Source organism: Oncorhynchus keta, chromosome 18, assembly GCF_023373465.1.
Source record: "Oncorhynchus keta strain PuntledgeMale-10-30-2019 chromosome 18, Oket_V2, whole genome shotgun sequence".
NCBI lineage: Eukaryota > Metazoa > Chordata > Actinopteri > Salmoniformes > Salmonidae > Oncorhynchus > Oncorhynchus keta.
In genome coordinates this window covers 40,718,204-40,737,695 of record NC_068438.1, presented here as the reverse complement: position 1 = coordinate 40,737,695, position 19,492 = coordinate 40,718,204, and the positions used below count along the sequence as shown (strand labels likewise).

Genomic DNA, 19,492 nt, shown 5'->3' with positions numbered 1-19,492 from the left:
CTATACAGGACAACACTCTCTCCAACAGACACTATACAGGAGAGCACTCTCTCTCCAACAGACACTATACAGGAGAGCACTCTCTCTCCAACAGACACTATACAGGACAGCTCTCTCTCCAACAGACACTATACAGGACAACACTCTCTCTCCAACAGACACTATACAGGACAGCACTCTCTCCAACAGACACTATACAGGACAACACTCTCTCTCCAACAGACACTATACAGGAGAGCACTCTCTCTCCAACAGACACTATACAGGAGAGCACTCTCTCTCCAACAGACACTATACAGGAGAGCACTCTCTCTCCAACAGACACTATACAGGACAACACTCTCTCTCCAACAGACACTATACAGGAGAGCACTCTCTCTCCAACAGACACTATACAGGAGAGCACTCTCTCTCCAACAGACACTATACAGGACAACACTCTCTCTCCAACAGACACTATACAGGAGAGCATTCTCTCTCCAACAGACACTATACAGGAGAGCACTCTCTCTCCAACAGACACTATACAGGAGAGCACTCTCTCTCCAACAGACACTATACAGGAGAGCACTCTCTCTCCAACAGACACTATACAGGAGAGCACTCTCTCTCCAATAGACACTATACAGGAGAACAGTAACCTATATCACACTATACAGGAGAGCATTCTCTCTCCAACAGACACTATACAGGAGAGCACTCTCTCTCCAACAGGCACTATACAGGACAACACTCTCTCTCCAACAGACACTATACAGGAGAGCACTCTCTCTCCAACAGACACTATACAGGAGAGCACTCTCTCTCCAACAGACACTATACAGGACAACACTCTCTCTCCAACAGACACTATACAGGAGAGCATTCTCTCTCCAACAGACACTATACAGGAGAGCACTCTCTCTCCAACAGACACTATACAGGAGAGCACTCTCTCTCCAACAGACACTATACAGGAGAGCACTCTCTCTCCAACAGACACTATACAGGAGAGCACTCTCTCCCAACAGACACTATACAGGACAACACTCTCTCTCCAACAGACACTATACAGGAGAGCATTCTCTCTCCAACAGACACTATACAGGAGAGCACTCTCTCTCCAACAGACACTATACAGGAGAGCACTCTCTCTCCAACAGACACTATACAGGAGAGCACTCTCTCTCCAACAGACACTATACAGGAGAGCACTCTCTCTCCAATAGACACTATACAGGAGAACAGTAACCTATATCACACTATACAGGAGAGCATTCTCTCTCCAACAGACACTATACAGGAGAGCACTCTCTCCAACAGGCACTATACAGGACAACACTCTCTCTCCAACAGACACTATACAGGAGAGCACTCTCTCTCCAACAGACACTATACAGGAGAGCACTCTCTCTCAACAGACACTATACAGGACAACACTCTCTCCAACAGACACTATACAGGAGAGCATTCTCTCTCCAACAGACACTATACAGGAGAGCACTCTCTCTCCAACAGACACTATACAGGAGAGCACTCTCTCTCCAACAGACACTATACAGGAGAGCACTCTCTCTCCAACAGACACTATACAGGAGAGCACTCTCTCTCCAACAGACACTATACAGGAGAACACTCTCTCTCCAACAGACACTATACAGGACAACACTCTCTCTCCAACAGACACTATATAGGAGAGCACTCTCTCTCCAACAGACACTATACAGGAGAACAGTAACCTATATCACACTATACAGGAGAGCACTCTCTCTCATTTACATTACATTTACATTTAAGTCATTTAGCAGACGCTCTTATCCAGAGCAAGCACCATGGTCTTGTAGCGGATGCGAGCTTCAACTGGAAGCCAGTGGAGAGAGCGGAGGAGCGGGGTGACGTGAGAGAACTTGAGAAGGTTGAACACCAGACGGGCTGCGGCGTTCTGGATGAGTTGTAGGGGTTTAATGGCTTAATGGCACAGTCAGGGAGCCCAGCCAACAGCGAGTTGCAGTAATCCAGACGGGAGATGACAAGTGCCTGGATTAGGACCTGCGCCGCTTCCTGTGTGAGGCAGGGTCGTACTCTGCGGATGTTGTAGAGCATGAACCTACAGGAACGGGCCACCGCCTTGATGTTAGTTGAGAACGACAGGGTGTTGTCCAGGATCACGCCAAGGTTCTTAGCACTCTGGGAGGAGGACACAATGGAGTTGTCAACCGTGATGGCGAGATCATGGAACGGGCAGTCCTTCCCCGGGAGGAAGAGCAGCTCCGTCTTGCTGAGGTTCAGCTTGAGGTGGTGATCCGTCATCCACACTGATATGTCTGCCAGACATGCAGAGATGCGATTCGCCACCTGGTCATCAGAAGGGGGAAAGGAGAAGATTAATTGTGTGTCGTCTGCATAGCAATGATAGGAGAGACCATATGAGGTTATGACAGAGCCAAGTGACTTGGTGTATAGCGAGAATAGGAGAGGGCCTAGAACAGAGCCCTGGGGGACACCAGTGGTGAGAGCGCGTGGTGAGGAGACAGATTCTCGCCACGCCACCTGGTGGGAGCGACCTGTCAGGTAGGACGCAATCCAAGCGTGGGCCGCGCCGGAGATGCCCAACTCGGAGAGGGTGGAGAGGAGGATCTGATGGTTCACAGTATCGAAGGCAGCCGATAGGTCTAGAAGGATGAGAGCAGAGGAGAGAGAGTTAGCTTTAGCGGTGCGGAGCGCCTCCGTGATACAGAGAAGAGCAGTCTCAGTTGAATGACTAGTCTTGAAACCTGACTGATTTGGATTAAGAAGGTCATTCTGAGAGAGATAGCGGGAGAGCTGGCCAAGGACGGCACGTTCAAGAGTTTTGGAGAGAAAAGAAAGAAGGGATACTGCTCTGTAGTTGTTGACATCGGAGGGATCGAGTGTAGGTTTTTTCAGAAGGGGTGCAACTCTCGCTCTCTTGAAGACGGAAGGGACGTAGCCAGCGGTCAGGGATGAGTTGATGAGCGAGGTGAGGTAAGGGAGAAGGTCTCCGGAAATGGTCTGGAGAAGAGAGGAGGGGATAGGGTCAAGCGGGCAGGTTGTTGGGCGGCCGGCCGTCACAAGACGCGAGATTTAATCTGGAGAGAGAGGGGAGAAAGAGGTCAGAGCACAGGGTAGGGCAGTGTGAGCAGAACCAGCGGTGTCGTTTGACTTAGCAAACGAGGATCGGATGTCGTCGACCTTCTTTTCAAAATGGTTGACAAAGTCATCTGCAGAGAGGGAGGGGGGGGGGGAGGAGGATTCAGGAGGGAGGAGAAGGTGGCAAAGAGCTTCCTAGGGTTAGAGGCAGAAGCTTGGAATTTAGAGTGGTAGAAAGTGGCTTTAGCAGCAGAGACAGAAGAGGAAAATGTAGAGAGGAGGGAGCGAAAGGATGCCAGGTCCGCAGGGAGGCGAATTTTCCTTCATTTCCGCTCGGCTGCCCGGAGCCCTGTTCTGTGAGCTCGCAATGAGTCGTCGAGCCACGGAGCGGGAGGGGAGGACCGAGCCGGCCTGGAGGATAGGGGGCATAGAGAGTCAAAGGATGCAGAAAGGAGGAGAGGAGGGTTGAGGAGGCAGAATCAGGAGATAGGTTGGAGAAGGTTTGAGCAGAGGGAAGAGATGATAGGATGGAAGAGGAGAGAGTAGCGGGGAGAGAGAGCGAAGGTTGGGACGGCGCGATACCATCCGAGTAGGGGCAGTGTGGGAAGTGTTGGATGAGAGCGAGAGGGAAAAGGATACAAGGTAGTGGTCGGAGACTTGGAGGGGAGTTGCAATGAGGTTAGTGGAAGAACAGCATCTAGTAAAGATGAGGTCGAGCGTATTGCCTGCCTTGTGAGTAGGGGGAAGGTGAGAGGGTGAGGTCAAAAGAGGAGAGGAGTGGAAAGAAGGAGGCAGAGAGGAATGAGTCAAAGGTAGACGTGGGGAGGTTAAAGTCGCCCAGAACTGTGAGAGGTGAGCCGTCCTCAGGAAAGGAGCTTATCAAGGCATCAAGCTCATTGATGAACTCTCCGAGGGAACCTGGAGGGCGATAAATGATAAGGATGTTAAGCTTGAAAGGGCTGGTAACTGTGACAGCATGGAATTCAAAGGAGGCGATAGACAGATGGGTAAGGGGAGAAAGAGAGAATGACCACTTGGGAGAGATGAGGATCCCGGTTCCACCACCCCGCTGACCAGAAGCTCTCGGGTGTGCGAGAACACGTGGGCGGACGAAGAGAGAGCAGTAGGAGTGGCAGTGTTATCTGTGGTGATCCATGTTTCCGTCAGTGCCAAGAAGTCGAGGGACTGGAGGGAGGCATAGGCTGAGATGAACTCTGCCTTGTTGGCCGCAGATCGGCAGTTCCAGAGGCTACCGGAGACCTGGAACTCCACGTGGGTCGTGCGCGCTGGGACCACCAGATTAGGTGGCCGCGGCCACGCGGTGTGGAGAGTTTGTATGGTCTGTGCAGAGAGGAGAGAACAGGGATAGACAGACACATAGTTGACAGGCTACAGAAGAGGCTACGCTAATGCAAAGGAGATTGGAATGACAAGTGGACTACACGCCTCGAATGTTCAGAAAGTTAAGCTTACGTAGCAAGAATCTTATTGACTAAAATGATTAAAATGATACAGTACTGCTGAAGTAGGCTAGCTGGCAGTGGCTGCGTTGTTGACTTTGTAGGCTAGCTGGCAGTGGCTGCGTTGTTGACACTACACTAATCAAGTCGTTCCGTTGAGTGTAATAGTTTCTACAGTGCTGCTATTCGGGGTTAGCTGGCTAGCTAGCAGTGTTGATTACGTTACGCTGCGTTAAAAGAACGACAATAGCTGGCTAGCTAACCTAGAAAATCGCTCTAGACTACACAATTATCTTTGATACAAAGACGGCTATGTAGCTAGCTATGTAGCTAGCTACGATCAAACAAATCAAACCGTTGTACTGTAATGAAATTAAATGAAAATGTGATACTACCTGTGGAGCGAAGCGGAATGCGACCGGGTTGTTGAGTTCTATTCGGAAGACGTTGGCTAGCTGTTGGCTAGCTAGCAGTGTCTCCTACGTTAAGGACGACAAATAGCTGGCTCGCTAACCTCGGTAAATTAAGATAATCACTCTAAGACTACACAATTATCTTGGATACGAAGACAGCAAAGACAGCTATGTAGCTAGCTAACACTACACTAATCAAGTCGTTCAGTTGAGTGTAATAGTTTCTACAGTGCTGCTAATCGGTGGACGTTTGCTAGCTGGCTAGCTGCTGGGCAGAGCAGTGAAGACTACGTTAGGACGACGAAATACGATAATTACGCAATTATCTTTGATACAAAGACGGCTATGTAGCTAGCTAAGAAGAAATTGCTAAGATTAGACAAATCAAACCGTTGTACTATAATGAAATGTAATGAAAAAGTTATACTACCTGCGGAGCGAAATGCGGATGCGACCGCTCGCTCCAACCCGGAAGTAGTCACTCTCCAACAGACACTATACAGGAGAGCATTCTCTCTCCAACAGACACTATACAGGAGAACAGTAACCTATATCACACTATACAGGAGAGCACTCTCTCTCCAACAGACACTATACAGGAGAACAGTAACCTATATCACACTATACAGGACAACACTCTCTCTCCAACAGACACTATACAGGACAACAGTAACCTATATCACACTATACAGGAGAGCATTCTCTCTCCAACAGACACTATACAGGAGAACAGTAACCTATATCACACTATACAGGAGAGCACTCTCTCTCCAACAGACACTATACAGGAGAGCACTCTCTCTCCAACAGACACTATACAGGAGAACAGTAACCTATATCACACTATAGAGGACAACACTCTCTCTCCAACAGACACTACACAGGAGAGCATTCTCTCTCCAACAGACACTATACAGGAGAGCACTCTCTCTCCAACAGACACTATACAGGACAACAGTAACCTATATCACACTATACAGGACAACACTCTCTCTCCAACAGACACTATACAGGACAACAGTAACCTATATCACACTATAGAGGACAACACTCTCTCTCCAACAGACACTATACAGGACAACAGTAACCTATATCACACTATACAGGACAACACTCTCTCTCCAACAGACACTATACAGGACAACAGTAACCTATATCACACTATAAAGGACAACACTCTCTCTCCAACAGACACTATACAGGACAACAGTAACCTATATCACACTATACAGGACAACACTCTCTCTCCAACAGACACTATACAGGAGAGCACTCTCTCTCCAACAGACACTATACAGGAGAGCACTCTCTCTCCAACAGACACTATACAGGACAACACTCTCTCTCCAACAGACACTATACAGGAGAACAGCAACCTATATCACACTGACACTATACAGGAGAACAGTAACCTATATCACACTGCCACTATACAGGACAACAGTAACCTATATCACACTGCCACTATACAGGACAACAGTAACCTATATCACACTGCCACTATACAGGACAACAGTAACCTATATCACACTGACACTATACAGGACAACAGTAACCTATATCAGACTGACACTATACAGGAGAACAGTAACCTATATCAGACTGACACTATACAGGACAACAGTAACCTATATCACACTGACACTATACAGGAGAACAGTAATCTATATCACCCTGACACTATACAGGAGAACAGTAACCTATATCACCCTGACACTATACTTTTTAAATTTATTTTTATTTCACCTTTATTTAACCAGGGAGGCTAGTTGAGAACACCTTTATTTAACCAGGTAGGCTAGTTGAGAACAAGTTCTCATTTGCAACTGCGACCTGGCCAAGATAAAGCATAGCAGTGTGAACAGACAACACAGAGTTACACATGGAGTAAACAATTAACAAGTCAATACAGTAGAAAAAAGGAGAGTCTATATACATTGTGTGCAAAAGGCATGAAGAGGTAGGCGAATAACCACAACTTTGCAGATTAACACTGGAGTCACAAATGATCAGATGGTCATGTACAGGTAGAGATATTGGTGTGCAAAAGAGCAGAAAATAAAATAAATAAAAACAGTATGGGGATGAGGTAGGTAGAAATGGGTGGGCTATTTACCGATAGACTATGTACAGCGGCAGCGATCGGTTAGCTGCTCAGATAGCTGATGTTTGAAGTTGGTGAGGGAGATAAAGGTCTCCAACTTCAGCGATTTTTTTTGCAATTCGTTCCAGTCACAGGCAGCAGAGAACTGGAACGAAAGGCGGCCAAATGAGGTGTTGGCTTTAGGGATGATCAGTGAGATACACCTGCTGGAGCGCGTGTTACGGGTGGGTGTTGCCATCGTGACCAGTGAACTGAGATAAGGCGGAGCTTTACCTAGCATGGACTTGTAGATGACCTGGAGCCAGTGGGTCTGGCGACGAATATGTAGCGAGGGCCAGCCGACTAGAGCATACAGGTCGCAGTGGTGGGTGGTATAAGGTGCTTTAGTGACAAAACGGATGGCACTGTGATAAACTGCATCCAGTTTGCTGAGTAGAGTGTTGGAAGCAATTTTGTAGATGACACTTTTTGGAGTTGGAGCTACAGGATGCAAACTTCTGCCTGAAGAAGCTGGCCTTAGCTTTCCTGACTGACTGTGTGTATTGGTTCCTGACTTCCCTGAACAGTTGCAATACGCGGGGACTATTCGATGCTATTGCAGTCCGCCACAGGATGTTTTTGTGCTGGTCGAGGGCAGTCAGGTCTGGAGTGAACCAAGGGCTATATCTGTTCTTAGTTCTGCATTTTTTTGAACGGAGCATGCTTATCTAAAATTGTGAGGAAGTTACTTTTAAAGAATGGCCAGGCATCCTCAACTGACGGGATGAGGTCAATGTCCTTCCAGGATACCCGGGCCAGGTCAATTAGAAAGGCCTGCTCACAGAAGTGTTTTCGGGAGTGTTTGACAGTGATGAGGGGTGGTCGTTTGACTGCGGCTCCGTAGCGGATACAGGCAATGAGGCAGTGATCGCTGAGATCCTGGTTGAAGACAGCAGAGGTGTATTTGGAGGGCCAGTTGTTCAGGATGACATCTATGAGGGTGCCCTTGTTTACAGATTTAGGGTTGTACCTGGTGGGTTCCTTGATGATTTGTGTGAGATTGAGGGCATCTCGCTTAGATTGTAGGACTGCCGGGGTGTTAAGCATATCCCAGTTTAGGTCACCTAACAGAACAAACTCTGAAGCTAGATGGGGGGCGATCAATTCACAAATGGTGTCCAGGGCACAGCTGGGAGCTGAGGGGGTCGGTAGCATTCGGCAACAGTGAGAGACTTATTTGTGGCGAGAGTAACAGTAACCTATATCAGACTGACACTATACAGGAGAACAGTAATCTATATCAGACTGACACTATACAGGACAACAGTAACCTATATCATACTATACAGGAGAACAGTAACCTATATCACGCTATACAGGAGAACAGTAACCTATATCACACTATACAGGAGAACAGTAACCTATATCACACTATACAGGAGAACAGTAACCTATATCACACTATACAGGAGAACGGTTACCTATATATTTTTTTAACCTTTATTTAACTAGGCAAGTCAGTTAAGAACAAATTCTTATTTTCAATGATGGCCTAGGAACAGTGGGTTAACTGCCTGTTCAGGGGCAGAACGACAGATTTGTACCTTGTCAGCTCGGGGATTTGAACTTGCAACCTTTCGGTTACTAGTCCAACGCTCTAACCGCTAGGCTACCCTGACACTATACAGGAGAACAGTAACCTATATCAGACTGACACTATACAGGAGAACAGTAATCCATATCACACTATACAGCAGAACAGTAATCTAATTTGTCTGCACTCTCTCCTCTCGTCTCTCTCTGTTGTTGCTGATCTATACAGGCTCTGCAGAAGCTGGCCAGTCAGTACCTGAAGAGGGATTGGCCAGGCATCAAACCAGAGGACCAAGGCACAGACTACAGGTGAGTAGAGGACAGGCCTCTGCTATCAGCTTCGACCACAACATGACACTGTTCTTGATTGGCTAGCAGTCTTCATCTTGCGTAAACTGTGTGTAGGAATGTGTATGCTGTGTGGCGGTCCTATCTGAAGGGGACAGTACAGGTGACTCAGTCTCGCATCAACGTGTGTGACAACTACAAGAATGAGATCTCAGATCCTGCTAAAACTGTACGGCTATACAAGGAACAGCAGCTCAACAAGGTGTGTGTGTGTGTGTGTCCTAATCTAATATACTATTTCTATGTGTAACCGCTGTCCCTCTGTGTGTAGACTAAATCAATCAAATGTATGTATTTATAAAGCCCTTCTTACATCAGCTGATGTCACAAAGTGCTGTACAGAAACCCAGCCTAAAACCTCAAACAGCAAGCAATGCAGGTGTAGAAACTATAATGTGTGTGTGTGTGACTGCTGTCTCTCTGTGCTGTGTGTAGACTATAATGTGTGTGTGTGACTGCTGTCTCTCTGTGCTGTGTGTAGAGTATAGAACAGTTGAATCGTATCCAGGTGGAGCTGCAGGACTCTGTGAAGGACCTGGCCAAAGCCAAGAAGAAATACTACGACTCAGAACAGGTGGCTCAGGCCGTTCGAGAGAAGGCTGACATTGAGGCCAAGTAGGTGGACAGACCTACCTCTCAACCCTAACCCAACCACACTCAGACCTACCTCTCAACCCTAACCCAACCACACTCAGACCTACCTCTCAACCCTAACCCAACCACACTCAGACCTACCTCTCAACCCTAACCCAACCACACCCTAACCCAACCACACTCAGACCTACCTCTCAACCCTAACCCAACCACACTCAGACCTACCTCTCAACCCTAACCCAACCACACCCTAACCCAACCACACTCAGACCTACCTCTCAACCCTAACCCAACCACACTCAGACCTACCTCTCAACCCTAACCCAACCACACCCTAACCCAACCACACTCAGACCTACCTCTCAACCCTAACCCAACCACACCCTAACCCAACCACACTCAGACCTACCTCTCAACCCTAACCCAACCACACCCTAACCCAACCACACTCAGACCTACCTCTCAACCCTAACCCAACCACACCCAGACCAACCTCTCAACCCTAACCCAACCACACTCAGACCTACCTCTCAACCCTAACCCAACCACACTCAGACCTACCTCTCAACCCTAACCCAACCCCACCCTAACCCAACCACACTCAGACCTACCTCTCAACCCTAACCCAACCACACTCAGACCTACCTCTCAACCCTAACCCAACCACACCCTAACCCAACCACACTCAGACCTACCTCTCAACCCTAACCCAACCACACCCTAACCCAACCACACTCAGACCTACCTCTCAACCCTAACCCAACCACACCCTAACCCAACCACACTCAGACCTACCTCTCAACCCTAACCCAACCACACCCAGACCAACCTCTCAACCCTAACCCAACCACACTCAGACCTACCTCTCAACCCTAACCCAACCACACTCAGACCTACCTCTCAACCCTAACCCAACCCCACCCTAACCCAACCACTCAGACCTACCTCTCAACCCTAACCCAACCACTCTCAAAGCTAACCCAACCACATCCCAGACCTACCTCTCAACCCTAACCCAACCACACTCAGACCTACCACTCAGACCTTCCTCTCAACCGTAACCCAACCACAACCCAGACCTACCTCTCAACCCTAACTCAACCACTCTCAGACCTACCTTTCAACCCTAACCCAACCACACTCAGACCTACCTTTCAACCGTAACCCAACCACACTCAGACCTACCACTCAGACCTTCCTCTCAACCGTAACCCAACCACAACCCAGACCTACCTCTCAACCCTAACTCAACCACACTCAGACCTACCTCTCAACCCTAACTCAACCACTCTCAGACCTACCTCTCAGACCTACCTCTCAACCCTAACCCAACCACACTCAGACCTACCTCTCAGACCTACCTCTCAACCATAACCCAACCACAATCCAGACCTACCTCTCAACCCTAACCCAACCACACTCAGACCTACCTCTCAACCCTAACCCAGCCACACTCAGACCTACCTCTCAGACCTACCTCTCAACCCTAACCCAACCACACTCAGACCTACCTCTCAGACCTACCTCTCAACCCTAACCCAACCACACTCAGACCTACCTCTCAGACCTACATCTCAGACCTACCTCTCAGACCTACCTCTCAACCCTAACCCAGCCACACTCAGACCTACCTATCAGACCTACCTCTCAACCCTAACCCAGCCACACTCAGACCTACCTCTCAGACCTACCTCTCAACCATAACCCAACCACAATCCAGACCTACCTCTCAACCCTAACCCAACCACACTCAGACCTACCTCTCAGACCTACCTCTCAACCCTAACCCAACCACACTCAGACCTACCTCTCAACCCTAACCCAACCACACTCAGACCTACCTCTCAACCGTAACCCAACCACAACCCAGACCTACCTCTCAACCGTAACCCAACCACCGAGACCAGGGGAGGTGTGTGTCTGTGTGTAAAGTGTAAAAGATAGATGGAGAGAGAGAGTTGCAGTAGGGTGGCAGTGTTACTCTCCTGACTGGCTCTGTTCCTTATCACTCACTATAAAGCAGCAGGAACTCACATAGGAACTCTCTGTGTCTCTCTGTGTGTCTCTGTGTCTCTGTGTCTCTGTGTCTCTGTGTCTCTGTCTCTCTCTCTCTCTGTCTCGCTCTGTCTGTCTCTCGCCCTGTCTCTCTGTCTATCGCTCTCTGTCTCGGTTTCAATTCAAGGGGCTTCATTAACATGGGAAACATACAGTTGAAGTTTACATACACCTAGGTTGGAGTCATTAAAACTCGTTTTTCAACCACTCCACAAATTTCTTGTCAACAAACTATAGTTTTGGCAAGTCAGTTAGGACATCTACTTTGCATGACACAAGTCATTTTCCCAACAATTGTTTACAGACTGATTATTTCACTTATAATTTCACTGTATCACAGTTCCAGTGGATCAGAAGTTTACAAACACTAAATTGACTTCTGCCTTTAAACAGCTTGGAAAATTCCATGAAATGATGTCATGTCTTTAGAAGCGTCTGATAGACTAATTGACATAATTTGAGTCAATTGGCGATGTACCTGTGGATGTATTTCATGGCCTACCTTCAAACTCAGTGCCTCTTTGTTTGACATCATGGGAAAATCAAAAGAAATCAGCCAAGATCTCAGAAACAAAATTATAGACCTCCACAAGTCTGGTTCATCCTTGGGAGCAATTTCAAAACGCCTGAAGTTACCACGTTCATCTGTACAAACAATAGTACGCAAGTATAAACACCATGGGACCATGCAGCCATCATACCGCTCAGTAAGGAGACGAGTTCTGTCTCCAAGAGATGAACGGACTCCCAGAACAACAGCAAAGGACCTGGTGAAGATGCTGGAGGAAACAGGTACAAAATCAATCAATCAATCAATCAATCAATCAATCAATCAAATTTTAGTTATAAAGCCCTTCATACATCAGCTGATATCTCAAAGTGCTGTACAGAAACCCAGCCTAAAACCCCAAACAGCAAGCAATGCAGGTGTAGAAGCAAAATGATCTATATCCACAGTAAAACGAGTCCTATATCGACATAACCTGAAAGGCCGCTAGGCAAGGAAGAAGCCACTGCTCCAAAACCGCCATAAAAAGCCAGACTACGGTTTGCAACTGCACATGGGGACAAAGATCGTACTTTTTGGAGAAATGTTCTCTGGTCTGTTGAAACAAAAATAGAACTGTTTGACCATCGTTATGTTTGGAGGAAGAAGGGGGAGGCTTGCAAGCGGAAGAACACATTTACATTACATTTACGTCATTTAGCAGACGCTCTTATCACCATCCCAACTGTGAAGAACGGGGGTGGCAGCATCGTGTTGTGGGGGTGCTTTGCTGCAGGAGGGACTGGTGCACTTCACAAAATAGATGGCATCATGAGGCAGGGAAAATTATGTGGATAAATTGAAGCAACATCTCAAGACATCAGTCAGGAAGTTAAACCTTTGTCGCAAATGGGTCTTCCAAATGGACAATGACCCCAAGAATACCTCAAAAGTTGTAGCAAAATGGCTTAAGGACAACAAAGTCAAAGTTTTGGAGTGGCCATCACATAGCCCTGACTTTATTCCGATTTGTGGGCAGAACTGATAAAGCTGGTGCGAGCAAAGAGGCCTACAAACCTGACTCAGTTACACCAGCTCTGTCAGGAGGAATGAGCCAAAATTCACCTTCCCTTTGTGGGAAGCTTGTGGAAGGCTACCTGAAACGTTTGACCCAAGTTAAACTATTTAAAGGCAATGCTACCAAATACTAATTGAGTGTATGTAAACTTCTGACCCACTGGGAATGTAATCAAAGAAATAAAAGCTGAAATAAATCATTCTCTCTACTATTATTCTGACATTTCACCTTCTTAAAGTAAAATATAAAAAATCTGAGTTGATTTCTAATGCCTGATCAGTCTCGGGTCTAGGTTTGATCTGAGTTGATTGTGGTCTGTTGTCTCTCAGGTCAAAGCTGGGTCTGTTTCAGTCCAGGATTAGTTTACAGAAAGCCAACGTTAAGGTAAGCACTCTTCCTCAAACCACATGTTGGTATGCAGAGCATACACTCTTTTAACACTCTTTCTCCTCTCTCTCTCTCTCTCTCTCTCTTTTCTCTCTCTCTCTCTCTCTTTTCTCTCTCTCTCTCTCTCTTTTCTCTCTCTCTCTCTCTCTCTCTCTCTGTCATTGTCTCTCTCTCTCTGTCTCTCTCATTCTGTCGGTCTTTATGTCTGTCAATTCAATTCAATTAATTTCAAGGGCTTTATTGGCATGGGAAACATGTGTTAACATTGCCAAAGCAAGTGAGGTAGATTATATATAAAGTGAAATAAACAATAAAGGTTAACAGTAAACACTACACATACAGAAGTTTCAAAACAATAAAGACATTACAAATGTCATATTATTATTAGGAAGTGCAGCTCAGTTTCCACCTCATTTTGTGGGCAGTGAGCACATAGCCTGTCTTCTCTTGAGAGCCATGTCTGCCTACGGCGGCCTTTCTCAATAGCAAGGCTATGCTCACTGAGTCTGTACATAGTCAAAGCTTTCCTTAAGTTTGGGTCAGTCACAGTGGTCAGGTATTCTGCCACTGTGTACTCTCTGTTTAGGGCCAAATAGCATTCTAGTTTGCTCAGTTCTTTTGTTAATTCTTTCCAATGTGTCAAGTAATTATCTTTTTGTTTTCTCATGATTTGGTTGGGTCTAATTGTGTTGCTGTCCTGGGGCTCTGTAGGGTGTGTTTGTGAACAGAGCCCCAGGACCAGCTTGCTTAGGGGACTCTTCTCCAGGTTCATCTCTCTGTAGGTGATGGCTTTGTTGTGGAAGGTTTGGGAATCGCTTCCTTTTAGGTGGTTGTAGAATTTAACGGCTCTTTTCTGGATTTTGATAATTAGTGGGTATTGGCCTAATTCTGCTCTGCATGCATTATTTGGTGTTCTACGTTGTCTGTCTCTGTCTAGTTGAAAGCCAAGAGGAGTGACTGTAACTCTAAAGCAACCCATGCCAGGAATGACTACCTGTTAACCTTGGCAGCAGCCAACGCTCACCACGACCGCTACTACCACACAGACCTGCTGCACTGTATACAGGTACCACACACACACATTAGGCCTTAGTGACTGGTTGGTGAGGTGAATGACAGTGGACCCTCTAGACTGTGAGATAATCACATCCACTCCCACACAGACAGACACATGCGTCAGAGATACAGAATCTTTAGTGTTCAGACATCATAGTGTTGACGCTCATCTTTTAGCATGCTTCACAAACACACAAACACCTCAGCCACTGCTCGGTGTGTCAGCTTACTGTATCTCAGGTCATGAACTCATCTCACATGAAGACACACACACACACACACACACACACACACACACACACACACACACACACACACACACACACACACACAAAACTCACATGCTGTGATAGGAAGAAGGGTTCACTAATTACTCTTCTAACTGTCTCATTCCCCCTTCCCCTTCTCTCCTCCTCTCCTCCTTCCCCTTCTCTCCCCCTTCCCCTCCTCTCCTCCTTCCCATTCTCTCCTTCTCTCCTCCTTCCCATTCTCTCCTTCTCTCCTCCTTCTCTCCCCCTTCTCTCCTCTCCTCCTTCTCCTTCTCTCCTCCTTCCCCTTCTCTCCTTCTCTCCTCCTTCCCCTTCTCTCCTCCTTCCCCTTCTCTCGTCCTACCCCTCCTCCTCCTTCCCCTTCGCTCGTCCTTCCCCTCCTCCTCCTTCCCCTTCGCTCGTCCTCGCCTCCTTCCCCTTCTCCCCTTCTCTCCTCCTTCCCCTTCTCTCCTCCTTTCCTCCTTCCCCTTCTCTCCTCCTTCCCCTTCTCTCATCCTTCCCCTTCTCCCCTTCTCTCCTTCTTCCCCTTCTCTCCTCCTTCCCCTTCTCCCCTTCTCTCCTCCTTCCCCTTCTCCCCTTCTCTCCTCCTTCCCCTTCTCTCCTCCTTCCCCTTCTCCCCTTCTCTCCTCCTTCCCCTTCTCCCCTTCTCTCCTCCTTCCCCTTCTCTCTTCCTTCCCCTTCTCCCCTTCTCTCCTTCCCCTTCTCTCCTCCTTCCCCTTCTCTCCTCCTTCCCCTTCTCTCCTCCTTTCCTCCTTCCCCTTCTCTCCTCCTTCCCCTTCTCTCCTCCTTCCCCTTCTCTCCTCCTCTCCTCCTTCCCCATCTCTCCTGCTCTCCTCCTTCTCTCTCTCCCCTCTCGCTATCTCTGGCTGTGGTGCTGTATTGAACCCCAGGATACTGTATGTGACTGTAGTGAACCCCAGGATACTGTATGTGACTGTAGTGAACCCCAGGATACTGTATGTGACTGTAGTGAACCCCAGGATACTGTATGTGACTGTAGTGAACCCCAGGATACTGTATGTGACTGTAGTGAACCCCAGGATACTGTATGTGACTGTAGTGAACCCCAGGATACTGTATGTGACTGTAGTGAACCCCAGGATACTATATGTGACTGTTGTGAACCCCAGGATACTGTATGTGACTGTTGTGAACCCCAGGATACTGTATGTGACTGTTGTGAACCCCAGGATACTGTATGTGACTGTAGTGAACCCCAGGATACTGTATGTGACTGTATTGAACCCCAGGATACTATATGTGACTGTTGTGAACCCCAGGATACTGTATGTGACTGTAGTGAACCCCAGGATACTGTATGTGACTGTAGTGAACCCCAGGACTCTATATGTGACTGTTGTGAACCCCAGGACACTATATGTGACTGCTGAGAGACTCTCTCGTCCATAATAGATAGACACACACACACACACAAGGGACAGCAGTTCAGGGCATCAACCACACATACAAGCTGCTGTTATCACTCCTCCTCTCCCACTCCCTGTACTTGAGAATATAATGCTTCATTCGTCCTGTGAGGTCATCCCTGGTTAGGGAGGATTGTTGAAGTCAGAAAGTGATAATCAGAATGTCTGGATGGTTGATTACCTCAACCAAGGAAGGAGTTGGAACAGGGCCCATCTCTCCACCCCGCCCCTCACACACACACACACACACACACACACACACACACACACACACACACACACACACACACACACACACACACACACACAGCTATGTGTTAGCTGTTTGTGCTGAATGATGCAGTTGGTGCCACAGAGAAATGTGATGTGTGTCTTTTCTGGCCACTTGAATAATTCTGCTGTTCACACTGCCCTACATGGATGAGTGGAGAGAGGGATGAGGAAGGGGGGTAAGGGTTCGGTAGTACTTTTGGAACTAGCCTCCACCCTCAATGACGGAATTTCCGTAGATTTGTCATCGTGCCATTGTTTCAGCTGTGTGTGTGTGGGGGTTGGATAGGGCTATAGTGCTGTCTGCTGTTGGGAAAGATGAAGGGGGTCAGCTTCTTATCCAACAAGAGAACACACAGATCCACACATCCTCTGCATCGTCAAACAACAGGTCTTTCCTGCCCTATCTTCCTCCCTCAGTTTCTTCTTCCTCCACCTTCTCCCTGCTTGTACTACAGTATCCATCCAGTCTATTCGCTGTTAATGATTCATTACTGTCTCTATCCATTCATATCCCCCTCTCTCTCTGTCTCTCTGTCTCTCTGTCTCTCTGTCTCTCTGTGTCTCTGTCTCTCTCTCTCTCTCTCTCTCTCTCTCTCTCTCTCTCTCTCTCTCTCTCGCTCTCTCTCTCTGTCTCTCTCTCTTGCTCTGTCTCTCTCTCTCTCTCTTTCCTCTCTCTCTCACTGTCTCTGTCCCTCTCTCTCTCTCATCTCTCTCTTTCTCTCTCCTCTCTATCTCTCTCTCTGTCTCTCTCCTCTCTCACTGTCTCTCTCTCTGTCTCTCTCCTCTCTCACTGTCTCTCTCTCTCTTGCTCTCTCTGTCTCTGTCTCTCTCCTCTCTCTCTGTCTCTCTCAGGAGTTGGATGGCGGGATATATAACCATGTGAAAGACTATCTGATCTCTATCTGTCAGACAGAGCTGGAGGCCTTTCAGGTCATACACAACACCTTCCAGTTCCTACTGGACAAATCCACCCGGGTGAGACAGCTGTGTGGGTGTTTCTGCGTGTGGGTGTTTCTGCGTGTGGGTGTTTCTGTGTGTGGGTGTTTCTGCGTGTGGGTGTTTCTGCGTGTGGGTGTAATCCTGTATATCTCTGTCTCTCTCAGGTGGTGCAGGAGTTTAACCAGCAGCTCTTCATGCAGGAGAACCCTGTGTTTCATAAAGCACAAGACTTCCAGTTCCAACCCAGTGACTGTGACACGGTGAGAGACACACACACACACAGTCAGACAGACACACACACTAACAGGCTTCCTGAATCTGAGATGTCCTTACTCAACCCTCTCCAACCCTGTTCTCTGTTCATATGCTGTGTTCATGTGCTCGCTTCACGGAAACGTTCCAAGTACAGAGCGACTTTCCAAACAAGCTACCGTGACGATCTTCCCATGGGAGATTCTGAGGAGCACTTGAACACAGCATTACTCTTCACTGTGTTAATAAAAAAAAATACAAATGTTAACCTTTATTTAACCTGGCAAGTCAGTTGAGAACAAATTCTTATTTACAATGACGGCCTACCCCGGCCAAACCCGACGACGCTGGGTCAATTGTGCGCCGCCTTATGGGACTCCCAATCACGGCCGGTTGTGATACAGCCTGGAATCGACCCAGGGTGTCTGTAGTGATGCCTCAAGCACTGAGATTCAGTGCCTTAGACCGCTGCGCCACTCGGGAGCCACCCACAGTTAACACTGAGTACGTTTACATGTACATTAATCATTTGATAATAATCTGATTATGGATTCCCTCATGTAAACACCTTACTCTGCTTATCTTAATCGGCGTCAGGTCAAAATCTAAATAAACATAACCCGATTAAAACACCTGGTTTTCTAAACAATCTTTCAAATGATTAGGACATTTAAACACCTTAATGGGCGTTCCAGCAGTGTATGTGATCTGAGCATGTTCCAGCACCAGCCAAGCGAGACTCCCTCTTTGGGAAGTGAAGTGAGTTTGGAACAACTGAATGTGTTGGTCGTTGAAGTAGTTTTCACATATAAACTTTAGATGTCCGAACTCAGAATCAAATATGCTTCCCAAAAATAACATGGTCACTGTGGTAGAATGTTTATATAGATAGGAGATGTTCTGCATTTATCAGAGTGACATCAGGTCTCCTGATCTCAGATGTGTCCATGTAAACAAGATTATTAGGGGAATCATTCTTCTTACAAAACATGTAAACGTTTTAAACAAACTATTATATTAACCTGACTATCCACGATGATTACATTATTGTGTGCATATAACCGTACTCACTGTCTCTGTGCCTTCACATGTTGAAACAGTCCTACAGTAAACCTATCTGTTAAGTCTGTAGTCTCTATCTTACTGTCTTTTTGCACTGTACTATAACACCTACAGTCAGTGTTTGACGTGGTCTGAAATGGGTGTCGGTAACACAGGGACTACACAATACTGTTGGGTTAATATTCTATAAGAGGAACAGGGACTACACAATACTGTTGAGTTAATATTCTATAAGAGGAACAGGGACTACACAATACTGTTGAGTTAATATTCTATAAGAGGAACAGGGACTACACAATACTGTTGGGTTAATATTCTATAAGAGGAACAGGGACTACACAATACTGTTGAGTTAATATTCTATAAGAGGAACAGGGACTACACAATACGGTTGAGTTAATATTCTATAAGAGGAACAGGGACTACACAATACTGTTGGGTTAATATTCTATAAGAGGAACAGGGACTACACAATACTGTTGAGTTAATATTCTATAAGAGGAACAGGGACTACACAATACTGTTGGGTTAATATTCTATAAGAGGAACAGGGACTACACAATACTGTTGGGTTAATATTCTATAAGAGGAACAGGGACTACACAATACTGTTGAGTTAATATTCTATA

At 47.0% G+C, this 19,492-nt stretch overlaps 1 protein-coding gene across 2 annotated transcripts in view; it reads left to right on the top strand.

Annotated features, from left to right (window-relative positions):
* The window catches only part of LOC118380601 (F-BAR and double SH3 domains protein 2-like), a 115,566-nt gene that overhangs the window by 65,140 nt on the left and 30,934 nt on the right, over window positions 1–19,492 (top strand). For both annotated transcript variants that reach the window (XM_052468211.1, XM_052468212.1), the window contains exons 4-10: window positions 8,866–8,945; window positions 9,042–9,186; window positions 9,466–9,599; window positions 13,528–13,582; window positions 14,523–14,651; window positions 17,463–17,585; window positions 17,714–17,809. In XM_052468211.1, coding sequence (XP_052324171.1) covers window positions 8,866–8,945; window positions 9,042–9,186; window positions 9,466–9,599; window positions 13,528–13,582; window positions 14,523–14,651; window positions 17,463–17,585; window positions 17,714–17,809 — 762 coding nt within the window. The remainder of the gene's footprint in view (window positions 1–8,865; window positions 8,946–9,041; window positions 9,187–9,465; window positions 9,600–13,527; window positions 13,583–14,522; window positions 14,652–17,462; window positions 17,586–17,713; window positions 17,810–19,492) is intronic.